A 27776-nucleotide genomic window follows, 5' to 3' on the forward strand; every position below is an offset into this window, starting at 1 on the left:
ATCTCCAAGCAGTTGCGCTGTGGACGCACATCTGGAGAGCGCGTTCGTTATGAATTTGAAACAAAGCGGAATAGATTGTGGATGAGAGACGGCGTCTCATTTTTTGTCTGCATTCTCAGTTGTTGGCGTTCAGCAGTATTTTCCCCCCACTTTCATGTGTCTTGATTTGAACAGCGTGAAGTGAAGCTGTAACTCGAGACGTCGGGTTGTGGGCTGAACAGCCAGGCTACAGCAACTCCAACAGCTGGATGAGAGCTGGAAACATCTGCAGCGCCTGTTCCGGAGTGCGTAAAATGAAGCAGCAGCTGAGTGGCTTTGCGCCGCTCGTCCTGCATGAAACATCCTAGGAATGAAGCATCTGTGTGCATCAGAGACTGCGCTCTGGTGGGACATGATAAGAACCCTCTCTGTTCATTTAAAACAACCCGCAACGGTTTACTAGAGCTGAAACAGTCGATCAGAAAGGAATGAATCAGATGGACACTTCCTCTGAGGAGTTGCGCTCTCTCCCTCCAAGACCACCGAATTTATCTTCAGCTTCTCCAAAGAGACGGTTTGTCAAGCTGGGAAGGAAGACAAGTGATGGATCTCAGCAGTGAGTATCAACAACTGCAACAAACACAGCTTTTGTATAAATGAAACAGTCATTTGGCAGGTTTTTGCTTTTCTTTTATAAAGAATGTGTTATTCTTTTCTCTTGCTCTTAAAAATGAATTCTAGTTTCTTTCTGAAAAAGAGTTGCAGCACTTTAATTGGTTTAAGGGGAAGACATACACAAAGTACAATTATTTGATGGAATAAAAGCATTTTTTCTTTAAATACACATTTTTTCAACAAGACTTCACAGCAGAAATTAAGTACTCATTACAGCGCCTTGCATTAAAATGATTAAACCACTGACAGTCTTGTGCCATCACTCCATCATGGCATTTTCATCAGACTTCAACCAGTTTCACTAATATGATTTATCAGAAATTATCAGAAAAGTTCATATCCAAGTGGTGGCGCAACTGCAGAGAACCTTTGAACCATAGTGATAAGAAGCTTACAGGCTTGGTCAGCAGAAAACAACACTTCATTATTTCATTCATGTTCTGAGAGAGCTGAGGGAGGCATGGTGAAAGAGGCTGGACGGAATAGTGCTGGGGACAGACATGTATGTATTATTATTTATATGCTGTATATTTGATGCACGTTTTATGGCATAACTGCTAGTTTTGTATTCTATTGTGCTTTTTACACTGTTTTCCCTTGGCTTCTCTTGTTATTTTACATTATCACGTACTGTTCATCGACTGTAGTTCACATTTCTAGTCTTCTGTTCCTCCCTCTTTTAAATCATCCAACATTTTCATCTTCTCTCCTTTTTGAGCCATTTGTCTCTCCTCCTCAGTCTCTTTCCTCCCTCTCTCCTTGCCTTTCCACGGAGAGGTCAGAGTCTGAAGTGAAGGGGCAGACAAGCTGGTAGGGATTTTAGTGCCTTGCTTTTGAACACTTCAGCAAGATAGGTCTTGATCGAGGACTCTCTCCGTCTATCTCCGTCACTCATCAGATCAGGTACATCCACTGGCAGTTCATCCACCGGCAGATCAGCTGAGGGTGTGGCCGTCAGACAGCCCAGCAAGAGCCGCATCCATCGCCATACCAACCGCCTCTCAGGTGTCTTCCGTCGCCCCGCCTCCAGCTCAAGCTCTATGGCCCTGACCTCAAGCCTCAGGTCATCACGGAAGGGCAGCAGTACGTGACGCTGACTTTACTTTTCTTTCTGCGTGTTTGTTCTGGGATTTTGTTGTCATTGTTTGACAAAATATGAAGGGTGCTGTAACATTACTGCATTTATTTTGAGACATTATTTTAAATGCCTTCAACTGGAAACAAAAATTCTGCATTATAAACTGAAGGCATGGAGTTTGAAAGACATTGGGCTTTATCAGGTAGGGAGGATTTGATTGTGAAAAAATGCTGTGTTGCATTATGAGAAATGTAGGATCCAGCATTTCAGAGTTTGAAATGTACTAGAGACTGCAAGCTAAGATATCTTGGTCTCAGCTGCATTGATTTTGACCATTCTTTTTTAAATCTGTGTCTTGTGAGAACCCAGACTTTATGGAAGTGATACACTAAATTGCTGAGGGGGGTCTTTAATTAGGGTGAATTAACAAACCACCACTGAGATAACTGGCAGCATCTATGGCCTTTACCCTGCATTTAATATTATGTTAAGGGAGAGGCAACATTATCTGTGTCCCTGATGAATACTGTACAGTCATTCTCATTGTAGTTTGACTAGCACCATGGATAGTTGACAAAACAAATTTCTACATACAAAATTATACATACAAATGCCAACATGCATACGTAAAATGCTTGATTTTTCAATGTGGTTTTGAATAGCACTATTATGAAACAGAAATGGAGGAACCAATGCTGTCAACGCATGCCTTACAACATTTCCTGTTAGTACACAATATTGATTCATTGTATATAAACTGCCAAAACAGTGCACTGTGAAGATAGACAAACAGTGTAGATGTTGTGTTAGTATATTTGAGATACATCGTTTGTTTTTGCAACAAGGCATATGGTAAATGTGGTCTGGCATCAATGCTCACGAACTACAAAATTACAAGCCAGTGTTAAACCTCTCATCTGTTTTGTCATCATGTCTTGCTATGCAGTGAACTTGACAAATGCTCTCGCAGAGGACCCATCTGAGCTGTCCAATCAGATAACTGCTCCAGGAATCCTGAAGATCTTTGGGAGTGAAATCTGTAAAGGAGCTCACTATAAGAGTGTCCTGGCCACCACACACTCCAGTGCAAAAGAGCTAGTCAAAGAGGCCCTTGAACGGTAAGGCAATGTGTTATCTGTGCACATGTGTGTCTGCTTGCCATATGTGTATCCTTGTGTGTCTTCTCAGGGTGGGGAATTCTTTGTCCATCCACATGTTTCCTCCTCTGTAATATACCTTTGTGCTACATTTTTGTAAATAATAGCAGTCAGAGCAGTCCTTGATGCTTTGAATTTGGCGACTGATGAAAGGTTAGCATGTTCATGTTGTTGTGATTAGTATATTTTTTGATGAACGAAGTCGACTTGACCCGTTGTTCTGTTTATTGTATTTGCAGTACAGTGCACACAGTGTATGTGTGCCAAATAGTTCATTTAGTTGTTCTGAGAAGGTCTAGAGCAAACCACAGACTTGCGTGAAAGACAGCCAGTGTCGGCAAGAGCGTTGGGGCGGCCTCTCTGGAGAGTGAGTGTCTGTCAGTCTTTGCTTATGTTTCAGCCAAAAACATAATGGAATGATTAATACAAGTGGTATTCAGTGTGTAGAGGAAAGACTAAAGCATTTCCCTCTTCCCTCAGTGAAAGTTTTACACTGTAGCAGTGACATTTAGCCGTATCATTGCACGATCACACATTTGGTAATGGGTTAGCAAATACATTAGGCACATGGCAACTTGTGATTCTTGATAAGTTAATTAGTTAATCTCTACTACATGTGGTTTTAATGGAATGTCAATGGAAAGATTTTTATCTTGAGCTGCTAAAGCTGCTCTAATCAATATTTGTTTATCAAAATATTCCCATTAACCCTGTTTTTAGATATAGCAGGCATCCGTCTTCAGTGAAAATGCTCTGAAAAACCACTGTACACTTCCTGCCCAGCACCAAACAGACAGACAGATAAAGTTAGCTGCTAACTGGTGAACACAATGGAGCATTTAGCAGCTAAAGAGCCAGATATTTTTCTCAGGAGTTGGTGGAGACCAAACCAGATGTAAAATGAGAGTGAATATTGGACTTACATTTGTTTGGTGGCCAGCAATATGATTCCAAATGAATGCTAATGTTGCCCCATGTCTGCTGGATATGTAAATAAGCAACTCTTTGCTAACATGTACATTTGCTGTATAAGCATTATAAGGTGATAATATGTCATTAAATACTGTGTTTACAGCTTATTGTTCTGTTCTCAAATGCCAAAAATAAACAATGAAAGCAGGTTTGAAGTGAGCCTATTTAACTTTGCTGAACAGCAGTCAGTAACAATTGCGCAATAATGTTAATGCTAGCATGTAGGATAACAATAGCAGTAATTAGCCCATAAGAACCCGGATCCAGTTCTCCTTAAAGGAAAATTATGGGGAATATAAAACAGACCAAATGGACCACAAGGAACACATTTCTGATTTTTTTTTTTTAAATTCTAACCCCTAGTGTCAAAGATCTGTAATGTCACATATATGTCACAACAATATTTCCCTAACTCATTTTATATCAACTTGTTCAAGAATTGTGGTCAGAACAGGTTAAATGTAATACAGGACATCTTATTTAAGCATCAGAATTGTTAAATGGGTTGAAACTTACCGTTAGTAACAAAAAACAAGCTTTTTAAAATTAGCTACCTCTGTCACATTTGCTGACCGGGCACACTGCCATTTTGGAAGTGATGTCATGGGAACACAGATTCACACATTGTCACAGGACTGTACCAGGATGTTCAGTAGATGTCACTTAGGGACTTCATGAGTTAAAGTCAAGGATATGGCTGAATAAGGAATTTTCCAGAATATTGACAGGGTTGGTGACACCTGTGTCACCATGGGTTCTTATGGGTTAGAGAAGAGTCATTAAGTCAGCAAACAGACTCAGAAATGTCAGTTTTGCAATAATATCTAAAATTAGCCCTCATAAGCTACTGGTCATACCAGATCAAGTAAGGCTTTAGCAGCAAACTTAGTACTTTATGCATAGAGGCTTAAAGTAGAGTAGTTACTATTATCCATTGTGAATGCAAGAAACAAGAAGTTTCTAAAAGTGCACTACCACATTTTGAGAGATAAATTAATTTTATCCAAGTGTTTTTAACCTCACCATGTCATCCAGGTATGGCCTGGGCAAGGAAGAGGCGGTATCCTACGTTCTCTGCGACTCCATTGGCTCCATCGGCGGACATCAGTGGAGGACAGAAGGGTTCCGAGTGGTGGGCGACAACGAGAAGCCCCTCCTCCTGCAATCGCTATGGAAACCTAGAGAGGGTCTGGCAAGACGGTTTGAAATCCAGAGGAGAAGCTTGGTAGAGGAGGAGACATCCAAAGACAAAGATACTATCACTGCTGGTACAGTGCCTCACTCCAGCCTCAGGGTGCTCTAGAGACTGATCATTTCATAGAATACCACATCCTAATTCAGGGTGACTGCATGTCCTAGAATAAGAGTCTATACTTTCAATAAAGCATTGTCAGTATTAAATTCAGTTTTAGAGTTCTCACAGTAAAAATGTGGTTTGTTGGCACACTGTTTTTCCAGTGAAAATCAGCCAAGCCACACAGACCAAACTATATTTTAATAGGTCTACAATGTCTTTTTTCCTTTCTTTTCAATTTCTGTTACAATTTGGACTTATATTTAATTCTTACCGCCATTAAAACGGTTGAGGAACTTTAAATTTAATGAACATGGCAGACACCCTGTCATTTAATTAAACCTCTTTCAATGGCACACCCACTCTGTTACACATTACTGTTTTCACATAATGCTATAAAAGCTTTACATGGAAAAAAAATATATAATCAACTGATATTAACAAAGCATGATACAACAGAAAAATACCCAGAACTTTCCGCAGATGCGTGACACCAACACTACATGGCATCGTAAACGTGCAGGGTGTACCACTTTCTGTCATTTCCACTATCATTTCTACTGGAAGCTCTGGCTGTGGTTGACACAGCTGTGGTCATGGTGTAAGAGTGCGTCCTGTTTTGTGTTTGGCTTTTATGAATGGCACAGCCTGTGATAGCATTCTATCAGTGTCAGCTTGTGGATGCCTGCTGTGTGGGTTTTTTTTTTTTATTTCCATGAGCTCTGTCTTTCTTTCCACTGAGGCCTGTTTCCTGTATGTGGCTTCTCTATGTTGACTCTGGCATAAATACACGATGTACAAATGACTGAATGCACACAGGCTCTCACACACCTCACCTTACTTCAGGAAAAAAACGGGTGTTGCCCTATCACCGAATTCCATTACCTCTGTGCTTAATGTATTTATATAGCAGCTCAATTTGCACATAGTTTGAACAGCAGTGCTCAATCTGATTCTCAACCATTTTATTTGTTTATTCGTCTCCCTGTTAGGTATCAATGCCCAGGCTCGTAAGCTGCAGAAAAGCCGCTCCAGAGTGAACTCCACACTCATAGAGAGGACTTCAGGGCGAAGCCATAAACTGTGGAGGAGCAAAAGTGAGATGGACCTCTTAGATTCTGATACAGAGACCACGCAGGACACAGATCATGATAAATGTCTCAGTGATCAAAGCAAGAAGCTGAATCAAACTTCAGTGCAGAGCCTGGAGCGCTCCAAAAAAAGAAGCACAGAACAGAATCACATTCACATCGCAGTTCACTCAGAGCGGGACAGCAGGTCGCAGTCCAAAACAGAGACCCTCTGTCCGTCGAGGTCGAGAAGCGAGCGGGAAGGAGAGGAGTCTGAGAGGGAGGAGACGGAGAGCAGCGACGATAACACCACACAGTACTCCATTCACCCTCCTCTTGACTGTCCATACCTGCTGCTGCTGCAGGGCTGCAGCCTCGCACAGGTATCTCATTCAAACACACACTCAGCAATTGACGGTTCGCTCAGCTCCTCCCCAATCATAGCTTAGTAATTATAACCAGGTATGGTAGGCCTGACGAGCTTTGATTCCCTCACATGTTAAAGTGGTGTACACGGAGCTGTAGTTAGACCAATACCATAATATTGAAAGGTTGGAAGGTGCTGTCTATTTTTAGTCTTTCCAAAACCAAATACATAAGAGCAAGAATGTAAGGAAGGGATTAAACAGTGTGTTTATCTGCCCTAACCGAAGCTACAACCGTTAGCATGTCCAGATAACTATCTCAATAGTAACCAAGCATGGCTAGAGCATATCATTAAATTACTATATATTAGTTTGTAGGGTTACAGGTTACATTAAAAAAACAACCTGTTCACGACCTGCATATCCACTGTACATTATTTCCCCATAGTGAGGAAGTCAGTCTTGAATGCTTTCATAGTTTAGGCTAATGTTAGAAACTGTCTTGCTCTGTATTGGATTTATAGCAACCAAACAGGGACATAATAATAAATAATAATAATAATAATAATAATGAAAAAACAGTGATCTCACATTTTCCTTGTCATGCTTTTAGGACTAACTAGCTCTACACTGCAAAACAAGAACAATGATGTTTCTTTATTCCACATTTTCTACTTTGCTAATCAGTTAGCAAGGAGACATGCAGCTTTAGCCTCAGTCTTTCATAACAGTGGTTGTAAAAGGGAGCCCTACAAGGGGTCGATAGATTAATCAACTTAATTGACTTTCCTCCAATTTTTACTGCATTTACTATGAATTACTGTATTTTATTTCTGTAGGCTTCTAAAAGTTATTATAATAAAACAAAATAAGCTCTCTCTTTCAACGTTACCTTAATCAGCTAGCTAGCTACAGCTTATGTATTTTCTGGCGACGGTTGTCATTTCCGACGGCAAAATCTACAGTTGCTGGCTAGAAATGAAAAGCTGCTTTTGAATACTTTTGTCTGTAAATTAAGGGCCCATTGTTTTAAAAAATGACAATTTTCAAGAGGTACAGTATTTCTGCGTCTTATCATTGTCAACTGCATATATGCCATTCCAACAGATTAATGGAATAACTACTGTAGTATGGGCTTTACTCATTGTAAAATAAAACATCACAGCTGGTCTTAAATCATGCTTTCTCAGTGTAAACAGAGAGAAAGAGGGGTGAATCACTGTGTGAAGTCAGCCAACTGTGCAAAGAAAAACTTTGTGTGTCAAAACACTGATCAGGAAACAGAAAAAAAACAACTTTAGCACTGCTTCCTGACTGATTACCAGTGGTTTTCAACAGTGGGCAACTGCCACATGCAGGCACACACGCAGAGGCTAAATCCCACACACTGATTCTGACTCTGCGTCAGAGTTATTTGTTTCCCCAAAGGACCCTTCATATAAGCATATTATCATCTACCACAAGAAATACTATTATGAACATGGTTTAGGGAGTTTATTTGTGAAGTAATTCAGCTGGTTTAAATCTGTCTTGTTGGAAAAGACAGGCGTCACAAGGGCAATGTCAAACATAATAATCCCTCCACATTGTGCTTGCCACTCACTGTGATTAATAAAACATTGTTTGTCTAATCAGGCTTGGATCAAGACTGTAATACCTCCACATGATCAGTCTGTTAAGCTTTCACTGAGAGAGACTGTTGTTACGTAGCCAGTAGTGAAAGAAATAAATATCAGTGCCATATTAAATCTTTAATTACTAACTCTGTCACCAAATAATAAAGCAAAGTAGTGGGTAAGCCTTTGGCTAGGTTAAAATTTTTGCATTTTCTCTTTATGTGTTTGAAGACCAAAGGCATGCAGTAAGTATATCTCAACTGTGGTTCATTGGAATAGCAGAACGTAGAGAGGAGTGCTGGGAAGTCAGTGAAACAAACAAAGAGCACCACCTAGAGAATCCAAAGTAAAACAAGTCACAATGCTGGACAGAGACGTGAACTTGAGTCAAATGACTTGGACTTGACTTACGGCAAGACTGTAACTTGTGCTGAACAGCAACTTTTGTGGCATCAAGTGACAGTTGAGGGATAATGGTAAATGCTAAAACATAGTGTAGCAGTAGCACATGTAAAATAGTCATAAAATAAGCACCCAGTAATGTCAGTTACACAGCAATATTTATCAAACGTTTGCTAACATTATCTAACGTTAGCTTTCATACAGTAAGGTACTAGTACCATCTCTGAAAAGTGAATAAACATCACACAGTGAGTGATCTTAACAGCGTCAGAGTTGGAGACAAAATCCAAAAAAAGGAGAATTTCCAATCAATATTTATACATTGTTTGTTAATGTATAACATTCATCTTTCTATTTATCTCCCCACTCAGGACTTCATCATCTACCTACTTGCGAGCCCAAACATTGTAATGGGTCGACAAAGTGACCATGATGTATCAAAGCCTGACATCCTCCTCTTTGCCCCTGACATATTTCCAAAACACTGCTATTTCCATCGCCATAGCACTGGCGGCCCCACCATGCTCTCCCCTTGTCAAGATGCCATCGTTATGAGAAATGGTGAGGTACTGAGGAATGAAGTACAGCTTAGCCCTGGTGACGTTATTGGACTGGGACAGCACTACCTGTTTCTCTTCAAGGATCCCTTAGCTTTGATGCACAAGGTAATATGAAGATACAGGAGATACCAGTTGTTGATCATAAGAAAACTGTACATATAAAATAGCAACCGTATTTATATTGTCTTACATATATTGTATAGTATCAGGTAAGATCTTCATTTGTCTGACTGACTGAGTGCATATAACTAACATGTAGATAATACTTCATATTTCTTGTTTCTCTCCTGGAAATGAAGGAAGTGAACAGCAATGCATCTGAGCCCAGCTTGTCTACGATCCCTAGCCTGCTGGGTCACACCACTTCTGCCACTACAACAAGCCATACCAGAGAAATGATATTCTGCAACACCTGCATCTCAACCTGCACTGACCTCCAGAGCCCGAGCAGCAAACAGAGCCCGAACAGAGGCCCCCCCTTTCTAAAATCACCCGAGGGCCACAGCTTGACTTTGAACTATGAGACGGTGCACGAACATCACATTGTCAAAACAATTATTGCTATGGAAAGTAGCAGAGTCCAAGACAAACCAGTGCTGACTGTTGCATTGTTGCTGTGCATGTGTGTTCAGTATTCATCCACATGTCTTCATACCTCAGACCTGCGCAGGCTTCTGCTGCTTATTGCAAGCGGAGTTCAGAGTGTCATGTGGGTGAGTTGTGATAAAAGTGGTGATTGAAGATCTGCTAGCTGATATAATCAATATTTTTATATTAACAAAGGATCAAATGTGCAATGTGAAAGGAGTCAGTCTTTGTGACAAAACCTTAGAATTATCACCCAACCCTGCAGCCCTTTAGCATCTTTAAGCTCATTGTTTTGGTTTTACAGCCCTCAACATTACTGTTTCGGTTCAGTCTTATCAGCATTGTTTCCAAATGCAGCAGGCAGGCTTTTTTTTTTTTTTTTAGCCACAGCACTCTGATAAACACATTGTAAGCTACCTCTACGGCATGAAATGGCAACCAGCTGCTGAACATAGTGGAGCACTTAGCAGCTAAGAGCCACATATTTCTCAGATATATGTAACATAACACAGGAGTTATGAGGATGTGTAAATAGCTGCTAACATATTTTCCATAACAACCTCATAAGGTGATAATTTGTCAATGTTGTGTTTGAATGCAGGTTTACGACCAGCATTTTCACACAATCTTGAGGTGCTGTCTTCTGCAGAGGCCACATGTCATCTAGATTTAAAACCTTTTTTTATATGAGCTAATATTACCCTTACATGCTATATATTCCCACATGAATTTGTGTTTAATCAAATTATCATGAACTGGCAGACAGCAAATCAGTGGAAGTTAATATTCCAGAATATGAGGCTCTGGGCAAAATGTAATGAGCTGCCATGTTTGTCTGCTATGTACCTGATTTGAAAATGTAGCTATTTGAAGGGTTATTGATTGCTTTTGAGGTAAAGAAAGTTTTTAAACTCAATTTCAGCCTGACCACATCCTGAAGGCTTGTCTAGATTATAAACAAGAGGTGTTTTCTCTAAAGCTCCTGAGGATTTAAGCCTGCCAAATCTCTCACAATAGATGTATTTTTATGTACATTAATGATGTTTTAATTCATTGTAACCACTATATTGTTATGCATGCATGGTAAAGTTGTTTTTTGTTGTCACGCAGGAGTACACTAAGGACCTAGCTGCGGTTCAACCTGAAGTGTAAGCACACATTCATTTCTTTCTTCAGCCATCATTCATGTGACTGATTACACTACAGATATATCTACAGATGTATTTTCCTGTTTTGCAGTCTCAATGGTGAAGGCTCAAACCCAGAAGATCTGCAGCTTCTCAGCCTTGAGGAGGTGATCTCAGGACTGCGCCCCCTGGTGGTATGGATGTCTAACAGTCTGGAGCTGCTGCAGTTCATCCAGTACCAGCTGCCTCTTATTCTGGAGTGGAGAACCAGAAAAGAGCAGGGACAGGAGGATGAAGAAGAAAGGGAAGAAGCAGAGAGCGAGGAGGTGGAGAACTTGGGTTAGTCACCCGTTGACCTTCTTATGTAATACATTGATTATGTGAGCGTGTGAAAAATTAAAGCTGCACCGTTGCTACAATTTATAAGCTTAAATCATGACCATGACAACACAGATTTGCTTTTCGACGGTTGGTCACAGATGTAAAATATTTGTGAGCAAGAAGTAGCATATTAAGAGCTAAACACAAAACTTTTACTACTCAGCAGACTTTCCACTGAAACATTTTTTTTTTCATGTTCACCTCTTTGATTCACCAAAATAAGAGAGTTTACTGATGATGTGTTTGAATATTTCTGGGTAATAAAGCCATTTATTTTTCTATCTCACTGCCAAAAAGTGCAAAAAGTGTCTGGTGCAACTTTAAGATACATTGATTATTCAAAACTACACCTATCATGTACAGATATATATGTATATGATTAATGTGTTTGTGTGCTTTTCAGCCTTGTTGGAGCTACGTCTGTCCTGTGTCCGTTCAGCCAGTGAGGAGACAATGGCTGTCCTGGAGGAGGTCATCATGCTCGCCTTCCAGCAGTGTGTGTACTACATCACCAAGGTGAGAGGCTACATCTAAGTAGACATGTGTGATTATACTTAACTGGAATATTTGTCACAATACACCTTGGTGGAGAAGGCAGTATTACAATAGCATGCTTTATTAAGTAATGACTTTATATGTAGTCCTGTGTCTTACATGGGAAGCAAAATCTCTACCTAACTTTAGCCACCAAGAAGAGTCAAGCCAGGCCTGTGTTGTGGCTCCATCTGGTACTCTCACTGATGGTTATGATGTGTAGTTTAAGAAAATAATCAGAGACAGGCTGAGAATAAAGAGCCCAGTTAGCCGCACTGACAGCTTTCTAATAGAGCGACCAGCCACACAGCCAGACCACACTAAGGGCATTATGACATGGGAAAGAGACAGGACACCGAGGGCCTTTGTGTGTATATGTGTGTGTGTGTGTGTGTGTGTGTGTGTGTGTGTGTGTGTGTGTTGGGGGAGGATAAAGGAGTCAATCCAGGGGTGTCTAAGTGTTGCCAAGGGATCTTTGCATTGCAGCTTCTAATATTTCAGTTGATTAGCTGTGACAAGATGTTAGGTACACAAAAGAAGTACTAGACATGTTTTTCTTTTAAAACTGTTACACAAAGCAACGTGTTCCCCATGTGAAGTTCTGACAGACCACACAAGGAGAGATCTTAAAGCTGCACTAATCAATATTTTTCTATCAACGACGGATCAAATGTTTTTGTGTAATGTGAAAGGTGTCTTAGTGACGAGCCCACAGAGAATTATCACCCCACTCTGCAGTTCCCCTCAGCTATAAGTTGCTTTTTTCCATCTTTCATCTCATTGTTTTGGATTTCCAGCTCACAACTTTACTGATTTGAGTCATCCTTATTGTACTTATCGACCTCGTTTCTGGCCACAGAAGTCAGCTGTTTTTAGTTACTGTACACTACCTGCCCAGCACCAACTCTAGGAGTTGGTGGAGGCCAAAACAGAGCTAAAAGGACAGTGAATATTGCACTTAGTTAAGGTTGTTCTGCTGCATTCATGGCTCTTGGCTAAGAGAAAATCAACTGATGCAACTTTAATGTAAAACTTCAAATAACTGAGACATTGTAGAATACAACATTTGCTGCAGTTATTTTGGGGTATGGTCACATACTGTAATTATTCTCAGCTGATAAGAAGTGTTGAATGAATTAATTTCTGCATTCCTGTATTACCTCATCGCCTCAGCTAATAAGAAAAATAAGTTTTGGTCTAAAGGGAATTTCACTGACACCACAGGATATATGGGTAATTAAGTTCACCAAACTTTCCTCATCTTGCCAGTAAAGACTGCCTATCTGTGAAAATGAAGTAGCAGTAGTTTTAAAAAACTGTATGTGATTTTGTGAAGTTTGAATGAGACTGTATGCTCACAGTGTTACTGAGAGAAAGAGAAAGAGGTATTTCATGGTAGCCGCAGTATCCACTTGTGTGCAGTTTCACTGACGCACCCCACCCATGACATGGAATTGTGCCGGGAACGTTTCAGACAAATTTCCAGTTGAGCTGTGTGGGTGTGGGTCAAAACACTGTCCAAAAAATACTATTGAGATTGGCCTATTTAAGTTCAGACAATCTCATGTAACAAATTCCTTTTTTGAACAGCTCTCCCCACTCTATCAGTAGCTGAACAAGACATTATATGTCCACTCCAATTCTTTTTTGCATTGCTCTACCAGCAACCTGAATGCTCCTAACCAGCAACTGCCAAGTGACGAGCACAGCGCCAAAGAAAAAGGAAACTATGTCAAGTACTGGGTCACACAGCATTAGCACAGCGCTGGTCTGACAGGTCATTAGCAGCAGCCAAGGTCTCACATGTCCTGCCAATTGGAAGTCAGATGTACCACATTTGAGGCATCTTCTACATCAGTTTCCCACGCAGGAAGGAAGTTGGTGATATGACGTGATATGTATCTCTTAAGAGGAAACTATAGAAATTCCTGAATACTTGCTGTTCTACAAGTTTTAGACAACACACTTTTTTGCTCAGTGCTGGAGGATGTGGTTATCTAACTACCTGCCTTTTAGACAGCCTTCATTTCTGATGAAATGACTTCCAGATGTGACTTGTCAGTAATCTCATGCAAATTTAATGTCATGCTGACGTTTTTCAATATATTTTAAATACCCCTACCATGGCAATTTATGCTTTTGTGGTGTTCTTTCAGAGTATATCCACACTAAGCTGGCTAAATCTGAAAATGCAAAAAAAAAAATCTCTCCTTTTTGACCGCCTTACACAATAAGCTGGCATTTTTTTACAACCCAAAAATTGAGCTTTTCAAAAACTCTCTCCAACGTGTATCTGAAAACTCCAGCCACGTGCTTTAATGTGGATGAGAAAAATAGAGTTTTTGGAATATGATGCGTGAGCCAGATCAGACACAAAGTTACTGTTAGCAGTTAACATTCATGAGTGGTGATTAAGTCACTGTTTATACTTGTTCACTGTCTGACAACAGAAATAGAAAAATCTTTAAATCAGGAATATTAAATTGTGAGTTTGGCTGTGTTAAAACACAACATTGGTGATCATGAAGAGAAGGGGTCAAAAAAGGTTTAACTAGCTAAGACTCAGGAGAATAACCAAGCTAACGGTCCCACTTCTGAACAGATGTTGGCTGTGATCAGTGTTGAACTAAGTTATTTGGCAAATGTGATCAATTACTTATTACTCTTTGAGAAAATAATTACATTACTTTACTAATTACAATACAGCAGATAAACTTAGTAACATTACTCTTTACTCGTAATTTACGTTAGCCTAGCTATCCAGCTAACAAGAAATAAGCTAACAAGAAACAACATATAACCAAACACTTTTCTAAGCTAATGTGTTCTGGATGTTTCTGTCCACTAAACTCAGATAAACAAAATTGACATGAACTGTCCCACTTAACTTATTGTAAGACAGAAAACAAGTTAACTCCCAAAATGATGTAATTATTGAGATTCATATTGTTATTCCCTTCCACTAATGGTTACTGAAGGAATTGCATTAGTGTGATTCATGATTCAAAAGTCATACATTACTGCCTAATGGTTGTGATGCACAATTTCCTAACCGTAAAAGGAGGTTTAACCAGCTAAGACTCAGCAGAATAACCAAGCTAACACTTTCACTTCAGAACAGATGTTGGCTGTGATCAGTACTGAGCTAAGTTAATTAATAAACAATTACTAACTTCTATACAGCAGACAAATTTAGTTACTTACTCTTTTAATAAACGTTAGCTTAGCTAGCCAGCTAATAAGAAACAACATGTAAATAACCAAACATTTTACTAAGCTAACATGTCCCAGATGTTTCTTTCCACTAAAGTCAGAGAAACAAAATTGACATTAGCTGTCCAATTTAACTTCTAGTAAGACAGCAAACAAGCTAACTCCCAAAATATAGAAGTAATGCAGTGTTACTGGAATAAATAACTGTAATGTAATAATTGTAAGTAATGTAATTAAAAAACTAATTTGTGCTCTTGAATTTGTAATTTATGCTCTTGATTTAACTATTTTGCCAGTCAGCCAGGCGTTTGAAGAAAGCGACAAAAATGTTTCCTCTGTGAAGTCAGTTACTGTTCCAAGCTAGACCCAAGGCAGCCAGGAAGTGCTCCACAACCATGGATGTACGAAGAGAATATAATACATAACAAACACACACACACACACACACACACACACACACATATATATATATAATACATCCATGTCCACATAACTGAAGCTGAGAACTGGATGACATCCGCACAGTGTTGTACTTAATAAATATTCACATATCTTAGAAATCATCAAAATAAAACCTCATTAAATCCAAGCGATCCACAGTGAGGGTGCGCACCAGACAAGAGAATAGCATAAGGGTGAATTCCGTTAAGCTGATAGCACAAATTACTAAATTGAGAGCGCAAATTACTAAATCTAGAGCATGAATTTGTTTTTCCCCCCTCCATGGCCCCTCCTGGGCTCTGTACCTTATACTGATCCTTACTGAACAAAGAAATCACATTAGCGTGATTCATGATTCGAAAGTCATGCGTTACTGCCTAATGCTGGTTGTCATGCACAATTTTCTTACCAAATGAGCAGGGAAAAGAAGAGATTTGACTTTTTTCCTATTGTTTGGGCATTTTAGTATGGAGGTTGTAACGAAAACACCAGTTTCACATGCACACACAATTTCAGATTTAGCTGGCTTAGTGCGGACAGTCTTGTTTTTGGTTGTTTTTTTGTTTTTTGGTCTGGCCAGTTAATTCAGGCGAGTTGTGTCATCCATCTTGCCTGTCACTTCACAGCAGGCTCTGATTCACTTCTATCTTGGACTTTTATGAGGAATGTGGTGAAGTCACCAGTGTCAAGCTGAGGACTAACCTGGCTAAGGCTGGATGATTTACCCTAGCATCTATTCTTCCCCCCTACTAGAGCACAGAGTTGACATAGTGATTTATGTCAGTGCCTACTGTGAAGCCAGTCTGACTCTGGATTCAGTTTGTGCAAGGAGGGGGTTTTAATGTTCCAGGGCGTAAAAACAAGGCAGGCAGGAGAAATAAAGACTGAGCAGATTTTTTTTTTTTTTTTTTTTTTTGTCTAGCTCACCTTGCTGTTTCACCTTCCATCCAACACTGCCATCTTCACAATTCACAATTCAGATCTAAATTGGATCAGAAGCATCAACATTTTCTTAAATCTCAGTTTACATTTGGGGTATTTCATGCTCGTCCATCCAACATAAGGGTAATTGCTGTGGGACGGAAAACAAAAGGCGCCACTGGTGACCAGCTATTCCAACTGAAGACATGTTGTGATGAATACAGATGCACTTATCCAGGGTTGTGGGCAGACTGTGTGTTTACTTGTCCATCACAATGAATGCACAAATAAGTAGACAACACAGAGTACATACTTTATTTTTTGACTTTGGGACAATACGTGCCACGGATGCATGTGGTAAACCCAGAATCCTGCCTTGTTGAATGAATGAAGCCTCTTTGGTTGGCTCCGCTGAGCGACATTTTCCAACCAGAGACTCTGCAAGATTATTTGGTTTAATGTTCACCCATTTCCATTGTCTCATGTGTGATGGGAGCCGTGGCTGTGTTCTACTGTTCATGTTCAGCCTGCCCTGGCTGCCTGGGGCCTTACAGTAAATGTAAAACGATCTGCTCAGGGTGGATTCCTTCAGAACTCTTCACTCAGCAGTCCTGTTGCAGCACCATGCCAAGCCCACATGAGCCATATTCAGCTTTTTAGGAATGTGGATCTACGGCTGGCGCTGGCCTCGGAAGCTTGGTGGGTGTAAGAGCGAGATTGGAGGGGAAGGGGGATGTCTGTGTACAATTAGCCCCGAACAATGCTATCGTTGTCTGGGCTCGCTCTGAAGAGCAGCGAGGACCTTTGGCTTAAAGGGAGGAAATGTTACGAACTCTGTCTCCCTTTTTTCTGCTCTTTCTTCTGGTTTTCATGTCTAATCTTACATCAGCTATGCTGTAGTGAGAGAAACAGAAAGGCGCAGACATGCAGAGGCAACATGGGTGGTCTGAAATCTGGGTTAGCGGGTTACATGTTTTAGTCTTTTTCCAGTGATCAGAACATCTACTGCGCAAAATTAACTTTTCTGACCTCAAACTGACCCACAGGAATTGTCAACAATCTCCAGCTCTACATGGATGATTGAGTCGCTCTTATACTGAGCTGCTCAGTTCCCTTTATTCAAGTGATTCTGTCTCATCAGGTCCTGTACCCCATCCTGCCAGCACTTCTGGACTGCAACCCATTCAGGGAGAGCCCTGACCTGCAGGTGATTGGTGAGGGTGCCCGGGTCCTGGGTAGCAGTGGGCTGCAGGTCCCTAGTGAGATCGAGCAGGTTGTGGAGGTCCTGACCGAGACTCGGAGACTGCTCTCGGACTGTCAGCTCCACCCAGAGATTTCCTCACAGCTCATCGCCTACCTCTTCTACTTCATCAATGCATCACTTTTCAACTCACTCATGGAGAGAGGTACCAGTGCATACAATACATACATAAACAATAGCCTGCATATAACAGTGGCTGCATATAAAACCCCTCTCAGACATGCACCCCTGTCCGTTAAAGTGATGGCAGTTAATGTGTCTCTCTTACGTATGCAATAGCACCATGGTCACTTTGCCGTAGATGTCACAAAAGCAATCTTTCCAGGTTCAACCTAATAACATTTTTGTAACACAAGTGTGAGTTTAATGCCGCCAGATTAACTTAAAGGCTGCAGCAGCACAAGTTAAAAAATGTAGAGAGAGGAAGAAATGTGCATTTTTTCTGGTTGTAAGACAATTATTTCAATCATCATCTCTCACGTACAAAGGCACTGAAATCAGTTTTATAAACTAGGAAACATTGTGAAAGAGCCCATTTTAAAGTTTCAAGGAGATCGTCTTGATCCTCTCATATCAGATCAGTCTTTCCCTCACAATGCAACTGGAGCAGAAGTTAAAAAAAAACTATTACAACCACATTAATAATCAGACCAGCACATCCTTTCTATATTTTAAATTTTCAGTCATGCCAATTGTTGAATAAATTAATATCCAGCGAGAGGTTTGACATACACCATGCAAGCAAAAAGGAGTTTATTAAACAGAGAGCAGAATTTGCTCTCTAATAATGTTAAATAATGAGATTGATGTGAAAATGCATTGGTGGATTCACTGTGAGAAGCGGTGGCTTGCTTCCCTTGTGCTGGTCATTAATTAAGGCTTTAGTGTGTGGCTTGGTGGCTGAATGGATGGATATGGGATTGACTCAAAATAAAATACAGTGCCTGCATGTTCATAGTAATGAAGGAACATGTCACCCAGTGCAACAGTGAGACTCACTGATGTTTGTTGTGTAGTACTTTTGGAGGGTATTTGTCTTCATTAGATAGGAAACAGTAGAGAGCTGACAGGAAATGAGTGGTGGATTACAGTGGATGGATGCAACCAGCATCCACTACAAGAATCAAACTAGTAGCATAGTAATTTCATAGTGGGTGTCTTAAACCTGGGCCATGAAAGGAAAATATAAAACATCACCAGCCTTATTGTTTTTCATTCTCTCTGGAGTTCTATAAGTTACAGACGCTTGTGCAGTTGTCAAATCTGTATTTGCTTTGTTTGATACAAAGACAGACGGAATAATGAATGTGTGTCTTGGAGTAATGGGGAACTCGTAACTCTTCTGAGAATCATCACAACTTCCAGTATTCAAATATTTTAGACCTAACTCTTGAGTAACCTGAGCTGATAATCTAATAACATATTTCAAAGATGACTCTCTCTTGATGTGTACACAGGCTCAGAGCCAGGTTTCTACCAGTGGTCCAGAGGCGTGCGTATGCGGGCCAATCTTGATCTGCTCCTGGACTGGGCCCATGCAGCTGGACTGGGGGAACTGGCTTTGGAGCACACACACACGCTCTCGTCGGCTATCAATCTGCTGGCTACGCCTAGAAAGAATTTACTGCAGGTAAAAAACACATACACTCCACACACTCCGCAGAGTTAGGTTTATCCAACTATAAATATTCACCACAGACATAACAGGCTGAGGATTTAACATGGTGATTTCTGCAAGGGAGTTGAAAAAATATTCACTAAATGCATTTTGTTCTGCTGCTGACAGCTTTAATAAATGCACTACTATTTTCAAATAGATTTCCTGGTGGGCTGGCTGACAGGATACTAATCCTCACTTAGCATAATGCAAACGGAAAACGGCAAAGATATGTGCACAAAATGGTCTTTCGGAACTCATACTTACCCAAAATAAGAACCAAAACTAATAAAATAACAGGAGATTAACCAAAGACACAACATTATCTAGGAACTTTAAATTAAAACATGATGACCTGCAGCACGTACGTTGTGCGAAGCTAGCTCACACTGCCTTAGCTGTAGCATTCTGACTACATTGCTTTACAAAATCCCAAATACACGAAAAGTATTACTACACAACCTGATGAAAAGAACACAGGAAGGCATTCATGTTTACATCGTACAGAAATGATTTTGACCACGTGTGATTTTACCATCTACCAACCTGTTTAATTCCACCTTTACTTTTCCTGTTTTGATAAGTCAAAATGTCTGCTGTGAAAAGGGTTGACTGAAAACGTTCAAACTGTTTTCTGTTGCGTTTCTACAGAGCCCTGTATGGGCCATGGAGAAAAAAAAATTGTGCTCTCAAATTATTAATTCATATTCTCGATTTAATTATTTTGCTTGTTCCACTCTTGTAGAGGCCACCAGACACATTCAGTCAGCCTGAAGTTTGAAGAAAGCGACAAAGACTTTGTCTTCTTGTAACACCCTGTAATGTCACGTTACTGATCCAAGCTGGATCCAAGGCAGCCAGGATTAGCTGTATGTCCTCCTTTCTCACAAGAAGGCCATGTTCTTTGCGCGTATCCTGTGGAACATATTCTACAGGATAACAGACTTTTTCTATATTATAAGGGATCTCAGAGATAACAGTGTTGCGCTTAAAGTGAATCCTCATATCTTAGTTCAAGATCAAAATATAACCTTTTCAAAGTCCAAGCGATCCATTGTGAGGGTGTACATCGGACGAGAGAATGGCATGAGGGTGGATTCTGTTAAATCGAGAGCACAGATTATTAAATTGAGAGCACAAATTATGAAATCCAGAGCACAAATTAGTTTTTTTTTTTCTCCATAGCCCCTCCTGGGTTCAGTACCTTTCCTCTCCATCAACAGAGAAGAAAAGGTGGAGAGCACCTGCAATTCCTCTGAAGAAATGCCTCAACCAGCCGTGTTTCTTTGGCAGCGTTCAGACAGAAATCAGCCCTGCGTTAAAACAGTGCAAGGGGCTGTGTTGGTGGGTGCGTCTTGTTTAAGTTACCAGTGAGACAATGAAATACAATCCAGGAAGTCAAATTACATTATTTGCTACAGATTAATTAATTTAAAGGCTTATCACAGCAAGGTGGTTTATAATACTCACAGACAGGATTTTACAACTCTGGAAAGTTATGACCACAGCAACTGTTTTATCTTTCGTTGTGAGGTAAACAGTTGAATATGGTGTTCATGTTACAGAGTAATCCACCGGGAATGAGTGCTTACATGTATGTGATTGGCCAACGCAGTGCCTTGCCGGATGATGTTGCGTTGCAGCAAGAGTTGAGCCCGGTTCACTTTTTTTGCCGGATGACCTCTGAGTTCTTTTACCGAGCCCTCTGAGATGGCACCCCAGCTGCATCAACACACCGCCCCGATTCAAATGAATGAGAGGGCTGTGTTTTTAACTCCAGGGGTTGAATTCGTAGTTCAGTGTCCAGCTGTAGCATCCTCTTTATCAGGTTCGCTAACAAAAGCTTCCCTGATGTCCTCACTCCTTCATCATCAGCTTCTCAAGGTAATCAAGACACTTGAGCCTGATGTATCTCGTCTCTCATGCGTGGTAGTCAGTCCTGTTGGTGAACTCCCGAGGAGTCTTGAATTTCCACAGCTGCTGGCTCTTGCTCTGTTCATGAAAGTAGTAGGCAGTTTCCTGTCCTTGATCCAAGATATAGTCTGCTGGGTGACCCTGAGTCTCGATGATATATCTCAAGATGTTGTAGTCCGTGTCCCCGGGGTACAGTGGGTAACCAGCCGCCAGCTCTGCTGCTACAAAGCCCAGAGACCACATGTCAATGGCCTTGTTGAAAGGAATATGTAGCATGACCTCTGGTGTGTGGTACCAGGTGGTCTGCACACAGACCACTTGGCACAGCAGCAGAGACATGAAGGGCCAGGCCAAAGTCTTTCAGTTAAACTTTCAGTGGCCGCTGCTGGCAGTCCACCACCATAATGTTGTCTGGTTTGAGGTCAGCGTGAATGATTCCCATGGACCTCAAATGGGACAGAACTGTGGTCAACAGATAAATACCTGGATTCAGCTCTTTGGAAAGACTGCTTTTTTTTCCTCTCTGAGATCCAGGAGCTCAAAGTTCAGGCAGATATGGTCCCTATTAAAGAGAAAGCCATTCCACCTGACGATGTTACATGTGTCAGGATCCAGACACTGCAGGCGCTTGAGAATGGCAATTTCCTCTATTGCTTGCCATACAATTTCTGGGTGATTCTTATTCACATTGATGGCCTTTGCTCTGTTGGTCTTGGTATTGCAGCATTTGCTTACAAAGCCAAATCCGCCCTCCCCCAGGAAAGCCTCTACTTTGTGGTATTTTCCGAGGATGCTGCCTTTGAAAATCTGTGACTTGTCTGCATATGAGGAGAGCAGCGAGAGAGAGGATCTGAATACATAATTCACTTTCAGGGTTTTGATTGTTTTGCTTTGAATATTTGATTCTAATGGTGTGTGTGTGTGTGTGTGTGTGTGTGTGTGTGTGTGTGCGTGCAGACATCTTGGGTTTCCTTGCGATCTGACCACCCTGCCCTGAGGCCAGCCCAGTTGAACCACCTGCTGAGTCTTTACAGCCCAGCATCTCCCTGCAGACACACCTGGGCTCCATCTGTACATGACCAAGCAGCAGCTCATAGAACTGGTGAGAGATTGACATACTGTTGGCCTATTGTTCCTGCTGCAATTCACAATACCAGCTTTGGATATGAATATAATCCACAAACTCCCATATACAATTTTTATCTTTAATTTCTTGTAATTTTATTTTAATTCAATATACCCCTTCCATCTTCAGCTGAGATCTTGGAGACTTTTGACACCCACCATCCTCTAGTGCTGCCAGATGGGGGTTACCAGTTCCAACTGAGAAGGGCAGTAACAGATTCAGCCTTGAGAGAACAGCTGGACATGCTTCAAGAGTTCATTTCCAACCTCTGTGACTCACAGTCCAATGAAGTCACAGCTACTGGGGACCACCAGGTACCGAAAATGTCATTTATGTCTTTTGGTTTTAACATGATATTTGAAATAGGTATGCTGAACAATAATAATACTTCAATAGTCTGGGAAATAGAGATGGGAATTCAGAACTGGTTCCAGTTGAGAATGGGTTCCAAATTGTCCGATCCATTGGAATTGTATACCTCCAAGCTTTTCAATTTCTCTTATTGATGCCTAAGCATGTGATGTTGACAGAACGAAAAAGGCGGAACTCGACTGCGAGGGCAGTGCAGCCTCTGGACTGTTTACAACGTGTACACGCTAAAGTTATCTTCAGCTGTCTTGTAATTCATCTTCAGAAAAGTCCGCGGTTGCAAACATGTTTTGATTTAAGTTTGAGTAAATAATTACCTTTGTTACGAATGTGAAGTATACTGTGAACTTTCTATGCTGTCACTCATAGACTAATGTTAGTGGACCGGCTGACTAACACACACTGAAGCATTAAACAACTTAAACCAACTCTGAGGTGAAAAAAATGACTCAGTGCTCAGTCTGTTCCACCTCAAAAACCCTGCACCCGCTCAGCTTCTTAGACAATGATGGCTTTCCCCAGAGCTGACAGTGCAGCAGAGAGGCTGCTGTCCACTTATGACGTTAATAACACAGCGGAGCACCCCTCTTGCTCATTTTGTTATTCTCATAGAGACAAGAGACTGTAAGATGCTTTCAAATCAATTAATTAATTAATTAATGCAGTTAACTTTTGTCTGCGGACCATTTATCTTATCTACCAGTTATGTTTCATATATTCATCAGCATGCAAGGCCATTGATAAACAATGGCGGTAATAAAATAGTTGCATTGACACTGAAAACCTGTGTAGGCCTACTTTTTTTCCACACAAAAAATTGATCAGGAATTGATAAGGGAATCAATAAAGAATTGGACCGATAAGCAGAATTGATAATGGCATTGGTATCAATTCCCATCCCTACTGGGAAATATGAGTAATGGAAGTTTTTATACTTGCCTGTAGTGGCAAAGTGGGCATCATGAAGGTTTATGGAAACTTTTTCGGAATAAAAAAATTATGCCGCAGGATCTGCTTCTACTTCCTCTTTTTAAAGCCTAGCATTGGTGTATTGCTATGTGTTGTTGGACAGAGGAGACAACTACCGCTACCACTGGAGGCCACCACACATAGTGCTTTAAAGATGCTATAGTCAATATTTTTGTATTAACAACTAATTTGTGGTTCAGTCTCACAATTCTCAACACCCTTATGTCCATACACAGCAATCAGCTGTTTTCAGCAAAAAAAAGCTCTCATAAATCTATCTACTAGCACCATCAGCATACAGACAAAGTTGGCAACCAGCTGATGACCATGTTGGAGCATTTAGTAGCTAAAAAGCCAGATATTGTATTTCCCTCAGGAGTTAGTGGAGACCAAAACAACAAGAAGAAACAAGACTCCAAATAAATGCTAATGTTGCTCCATATCTGCTGGGTATGTCAATAGGCAACTGTTTGCTAACATGTTTGCCATTCTAATTTTATAAAGTGATAATACAGTGTATTAATGTTGTGTTAACATCTTGCTGCACTGCCCCCAAGTGGTGACAAATCAATTAATATTAAATTAAATTAATACTGTGTGCTTTGAATGCTGGGCTGACACGTTTTATAATGAATATGTGCACATTTTTTATTAACTGAAAATTGTTGAATTTCACAGTCTCTACAATCCCCTGCAGTGTTTTTGAGCTTGAACTCGTTTTTTCCTAGAAAATGCAGCAATATCAATGACCCATTCAATTCACTGCTCTGATGCCTGTTTGTAGTTGACCGTGAAGGGCTAATTATCTTTTCTAGTAAATAGCACGCACTGTATTCAGACATTTCCAGTAATCATTCAGTCACTGCCTCTGTATGCCTTGCTTTATGCTGTAATACAGCCACTAAGCAAGTCAAAAACTGTCAAAAGCTCCAGTTTTGATATTTTTCCATTGTGCTCTTTTTGATTCAGAGGTCACTGGTCCTAGCCAAGAAATAGTCCTATAATAATTATGTAAAACCACAACTTATTGTTTTAAGACTTTGGTTTTCATACAGATTAAACAAACAAAATAAGTGTTCATTTGTGAGTTTAAGACGTGCTGGTAACTTATGAAAGAGTCAGGCTAGCTGTTTCCCTCTGCTCCCAGTCTTTGTGCCCTCTATGCTAGCTGTAACTAGGAGATGGTTAGCTAGGACACTGTCTCTCTAAAGCAGTAGTCAGACACTGTAGGAAATGCTTATTCCCTTTCTTGCTGAGATTTAAATGAGAAGTTCTGACTCTGTCAAATGGTAAAGAGGTAAGAAAGGTCATTATTAAACAAGTTACATGTCTTTATGCTAAGCTAAGCTAACTGCCTGCTGGCTATACCTTCATATTTAGTGTACAGATATGAGTGTGGTATTTATCTTCTCATCTTAGTCTCAGCATGCAAGAAAATAAGCGTATTTCTCAAAAATGTCAAACTATTGCTTTACATTATTCCAATTTTGAAAAATGGTTTTCCAGTTTATCCCTATTGTTCTAATGCTATTTGTCGTCCAGGGTGGTACCACTCCCATGGAGGATAAACCGACTAAGATAGATATTCTTCCAAAAGCCAGTCTGGAAACCTTGGATACATCACCAGTTGAGATGGTCTTATCTCAGGCTACTGTCCAGAACCACCCACCCCCTAATGCCTCTACTGCCTTACCTCCATCACCCCCATCACCATCGTCTCCCTCTTCCACCCAGTACCTCGATGAGTTCAGCTCCTGCGGTGCCCTCCTTTTGTCCCAGAAGCTAAGGAATCTGGAGCTGCAGACAAGAGAGACGGACACCTCTGAGATGAGGAGGTCGGCACTGGACCCCTCCTGTCTCCTCACCCCACCCAACACCCCCCACATTATAGATCCTGTTCATTTGGTGAAGGCAGACCAAGATAAATGGATGAAGGTTGACAGTGAGACGCTCCCCTGGTCCTCTGGTGTAGATACACATGATGAAGGTATAGAAAGACATTACCATTCATGGTTTTCTTCTGCTTGTTTTTCTGAAAATGAAAATAAAATGTCCTTTGTTTTCTCTTCAGGTGGTTTAGTGTTTGAATGCCTGGCTGCACTGAAAGTAGACCGTTTGAAATCAGATTGCAACAGTATGAACATAATTGTTGAACTAAAAGAGGAAGAAGAGGAGCAGGAGGAGGAAGAGGCGGACGACCATTATGATGACAATAACGATGAGGTCTTTAGTTTGGAGCTGGAGCGAGGTGAAAGAGGACTTGGTCTTGCTCTGGTTGACACAAGGGTGAGTGGAAGAGATCTAGACCTCATAATTCATAGTTAAATCAACCTGACACCAGATGTACATCTTTATTTTTGCTGACCTTTAATGATTGAACTTCTCACCGTCCTACAGCGATATAAAAGTGTACTGTTAGGGGAGGTCACAGGTTGTAATTATGACTTGGATGTTTATGTGAATGCTATTTACAAGTCAGAATCTCTTAATCACGATACCTCTGACATGAACACAGCTTAAGCACACATGGATGGTGAGAAAAAGGAATGAATTTTTTTTTTTACTTAAAGGTGGTAGTGTGGTAGTTGACTACAAAACCTTGTGTGTCGTGTATCCTTGACATTTTGACCTCATGTTCTAGGACACTTTATTGAAAGTGAAAGGCATCTTCATCCGTGCAGTGGTCCCAGACTCGCCTGCAGCCCGGAGTGAGAAGCTGGCACCAGGAGACAGGATCCTGGCTGTTAATGGAGTCAGTCTGCTTGGACTGGACTACCAAAGGTAAACAGTCCAAATCTGAGTAAAAAAGACAACAACTCATATCTAAAACTCTATTTTCTTTAATATCTCTTCCAACTCTTTGTCTTTCTCAGTGGAAAGGAGCTGATCCAATCATCAGGTGACAGACTGAGGTTACTGGTGGCCAGGTCTGACTGGATGGCCAAGGTTATAATGAGTGAATGCTGACAGCATTTCTCAATACGTTTGTTAACCTAGAGACTGTTATGGCATCACAAGTGCACTTAGAGAAGAGTGTAAAAGCCTGTTGAACATTCAGGTTCAGGATGTGGGCTGTGATGTAAGTATGTCGTGGTTGAAAAGACAAAAATGCACTATAAAATGAGCTATGGTCCTGGTTGAATTTGGTGCCAGGTTTTAGCTGCTAAATGTTTTGTAGCTTTAATTTACATTGTAATAGCATGATGGTAATTATTGATGTGTATGTTTGATACAGTGTTCTAATGAATGACACATTTTGATTTCAGAAGTTTGCTTCAAACATTGTAAATTTGTTTGGTATGGTTGGGTAGGGGTTGGCTTCAAACATCGCTGCTGCCATGCTACTATTCAAATTCTTAGTCCAGCCCTCATTTTAAGTAGTGTATTTAAACTCTTAAGACAGGGGCAGAAGATACTTGTCCAAAGACTGACTGTTTCCAATCCAAAAGTCTTCCATGCAAATACATGACTAGACGGACCACAGGAGGTCAGGAGAACTTGGCATGTGAGAGCCTGGACCGTATTACCAGCATTTCCTGTCCCAAAAGCCAGCTTCTACACTTCTAATCAAATTTGATTGTTGAAGTTTCCAACAAGAAGTTTCAAAAAGGAAATATAAGAGCAGCATACATGAAAGTCTAAAATTGGATGGACAAACACCGTTGTAAAGCTGGTCTTATATCATTTGTCAAACTACTGCTGTGGACAGAAAAACAATAAGCACTAACTTAAGTGTAATATAATTGCCATTCTTCAATTTAGTTTTTATTATTCATCATCTATAAAATAATTGGATATGTGAAAGTGTTACTGTGTTGATAAGTGTTGGTCTGAATTATAATTAAACCATAAAAACATGTTACATTTTTTCAGTGTTTCTTCATTGACCATGATCTTATTTTCTGTTTTGGACCACAGTCACAGAAAATGAGTCCACTCATTTATTTCTCCTTTAGGCTGGGGTTCTAATTTTATCATTTTATTTTTTCTTTCACAAATTACAGTAAAGATGTTCAATATTAGCTCCTGCCTGTTGTGTTTCAGCAATAAAAACATTTGAATCCTCTACTGGTGTCATTTCTAATCAGTCACACTGCAGCAATGCAT

The 27776-nt window shown here is 40.5% G+C and overlaps 1 protein-coding gene across 3 annotated transcripts; it reads left to right on the forward strand.

Moving 5' to 3' along the window:
• radil2b (Ras association and DIL domains 2b) lies at positions 1-27735 on the forward strand. 3 transcript variants are annotated; one of them, XM_067575972.1, is made up of 18 exons: positions 1-595; positions 1553-1737; positions 2679-2850; positions 4897-5129; positions 6148-6608; positions 8980-9273; positions 9468-9881; positions 10867-10904; positions 10996-11222; positions 11668-11780; positions 17515-17779; positions 19092-19264; positions 22163-22307; positions 22461-22645; positions 25404-25656; positions 25741-25955; positions 26311-26450; positions 26543-27735. In XM_067575972.1, exons 1-18 carry the CDS (start codon positions 468-470, stop codon positions 26634-26636), a joined length of 3735 nt encoding a protein of 1244 aa, XP_067432073.1. In that variant the 5' UTR covers positions 1-467; the 3' UTR covers positions 26637-27735. The 3 variants fall into 3 exon arrangements, with proteins under 3 accessions (XP_067432073.1, XP_067432072.1, XP_067432074.1); XM_067575971.1 differs by having other exon boundaries at positions 2-595; positions 25212-25656; XM_067575973.1 differs by lacking the exon at positions 1-595 and adding an exon at positions 816-1156 and having other exon boundaries at positions 25212-25656.
• The last annotated feature ends 41 nt before the right edge of the window (positions 27736-27776 follow it).

The sequence above is a fragment of the Thunnus thynnus genome, chromosome 20 (genome assembly GCF_963924715.1).
Source record: "Thunnus thynnus chromosome 20, fThuThy2.1, whole genome shotgun sequence".
NCBI lineage: Eukaryota > Metazoa > Chordata > Actinopteri > Scombriformes > Scombridae > Thunnus > Thunnus thynnus.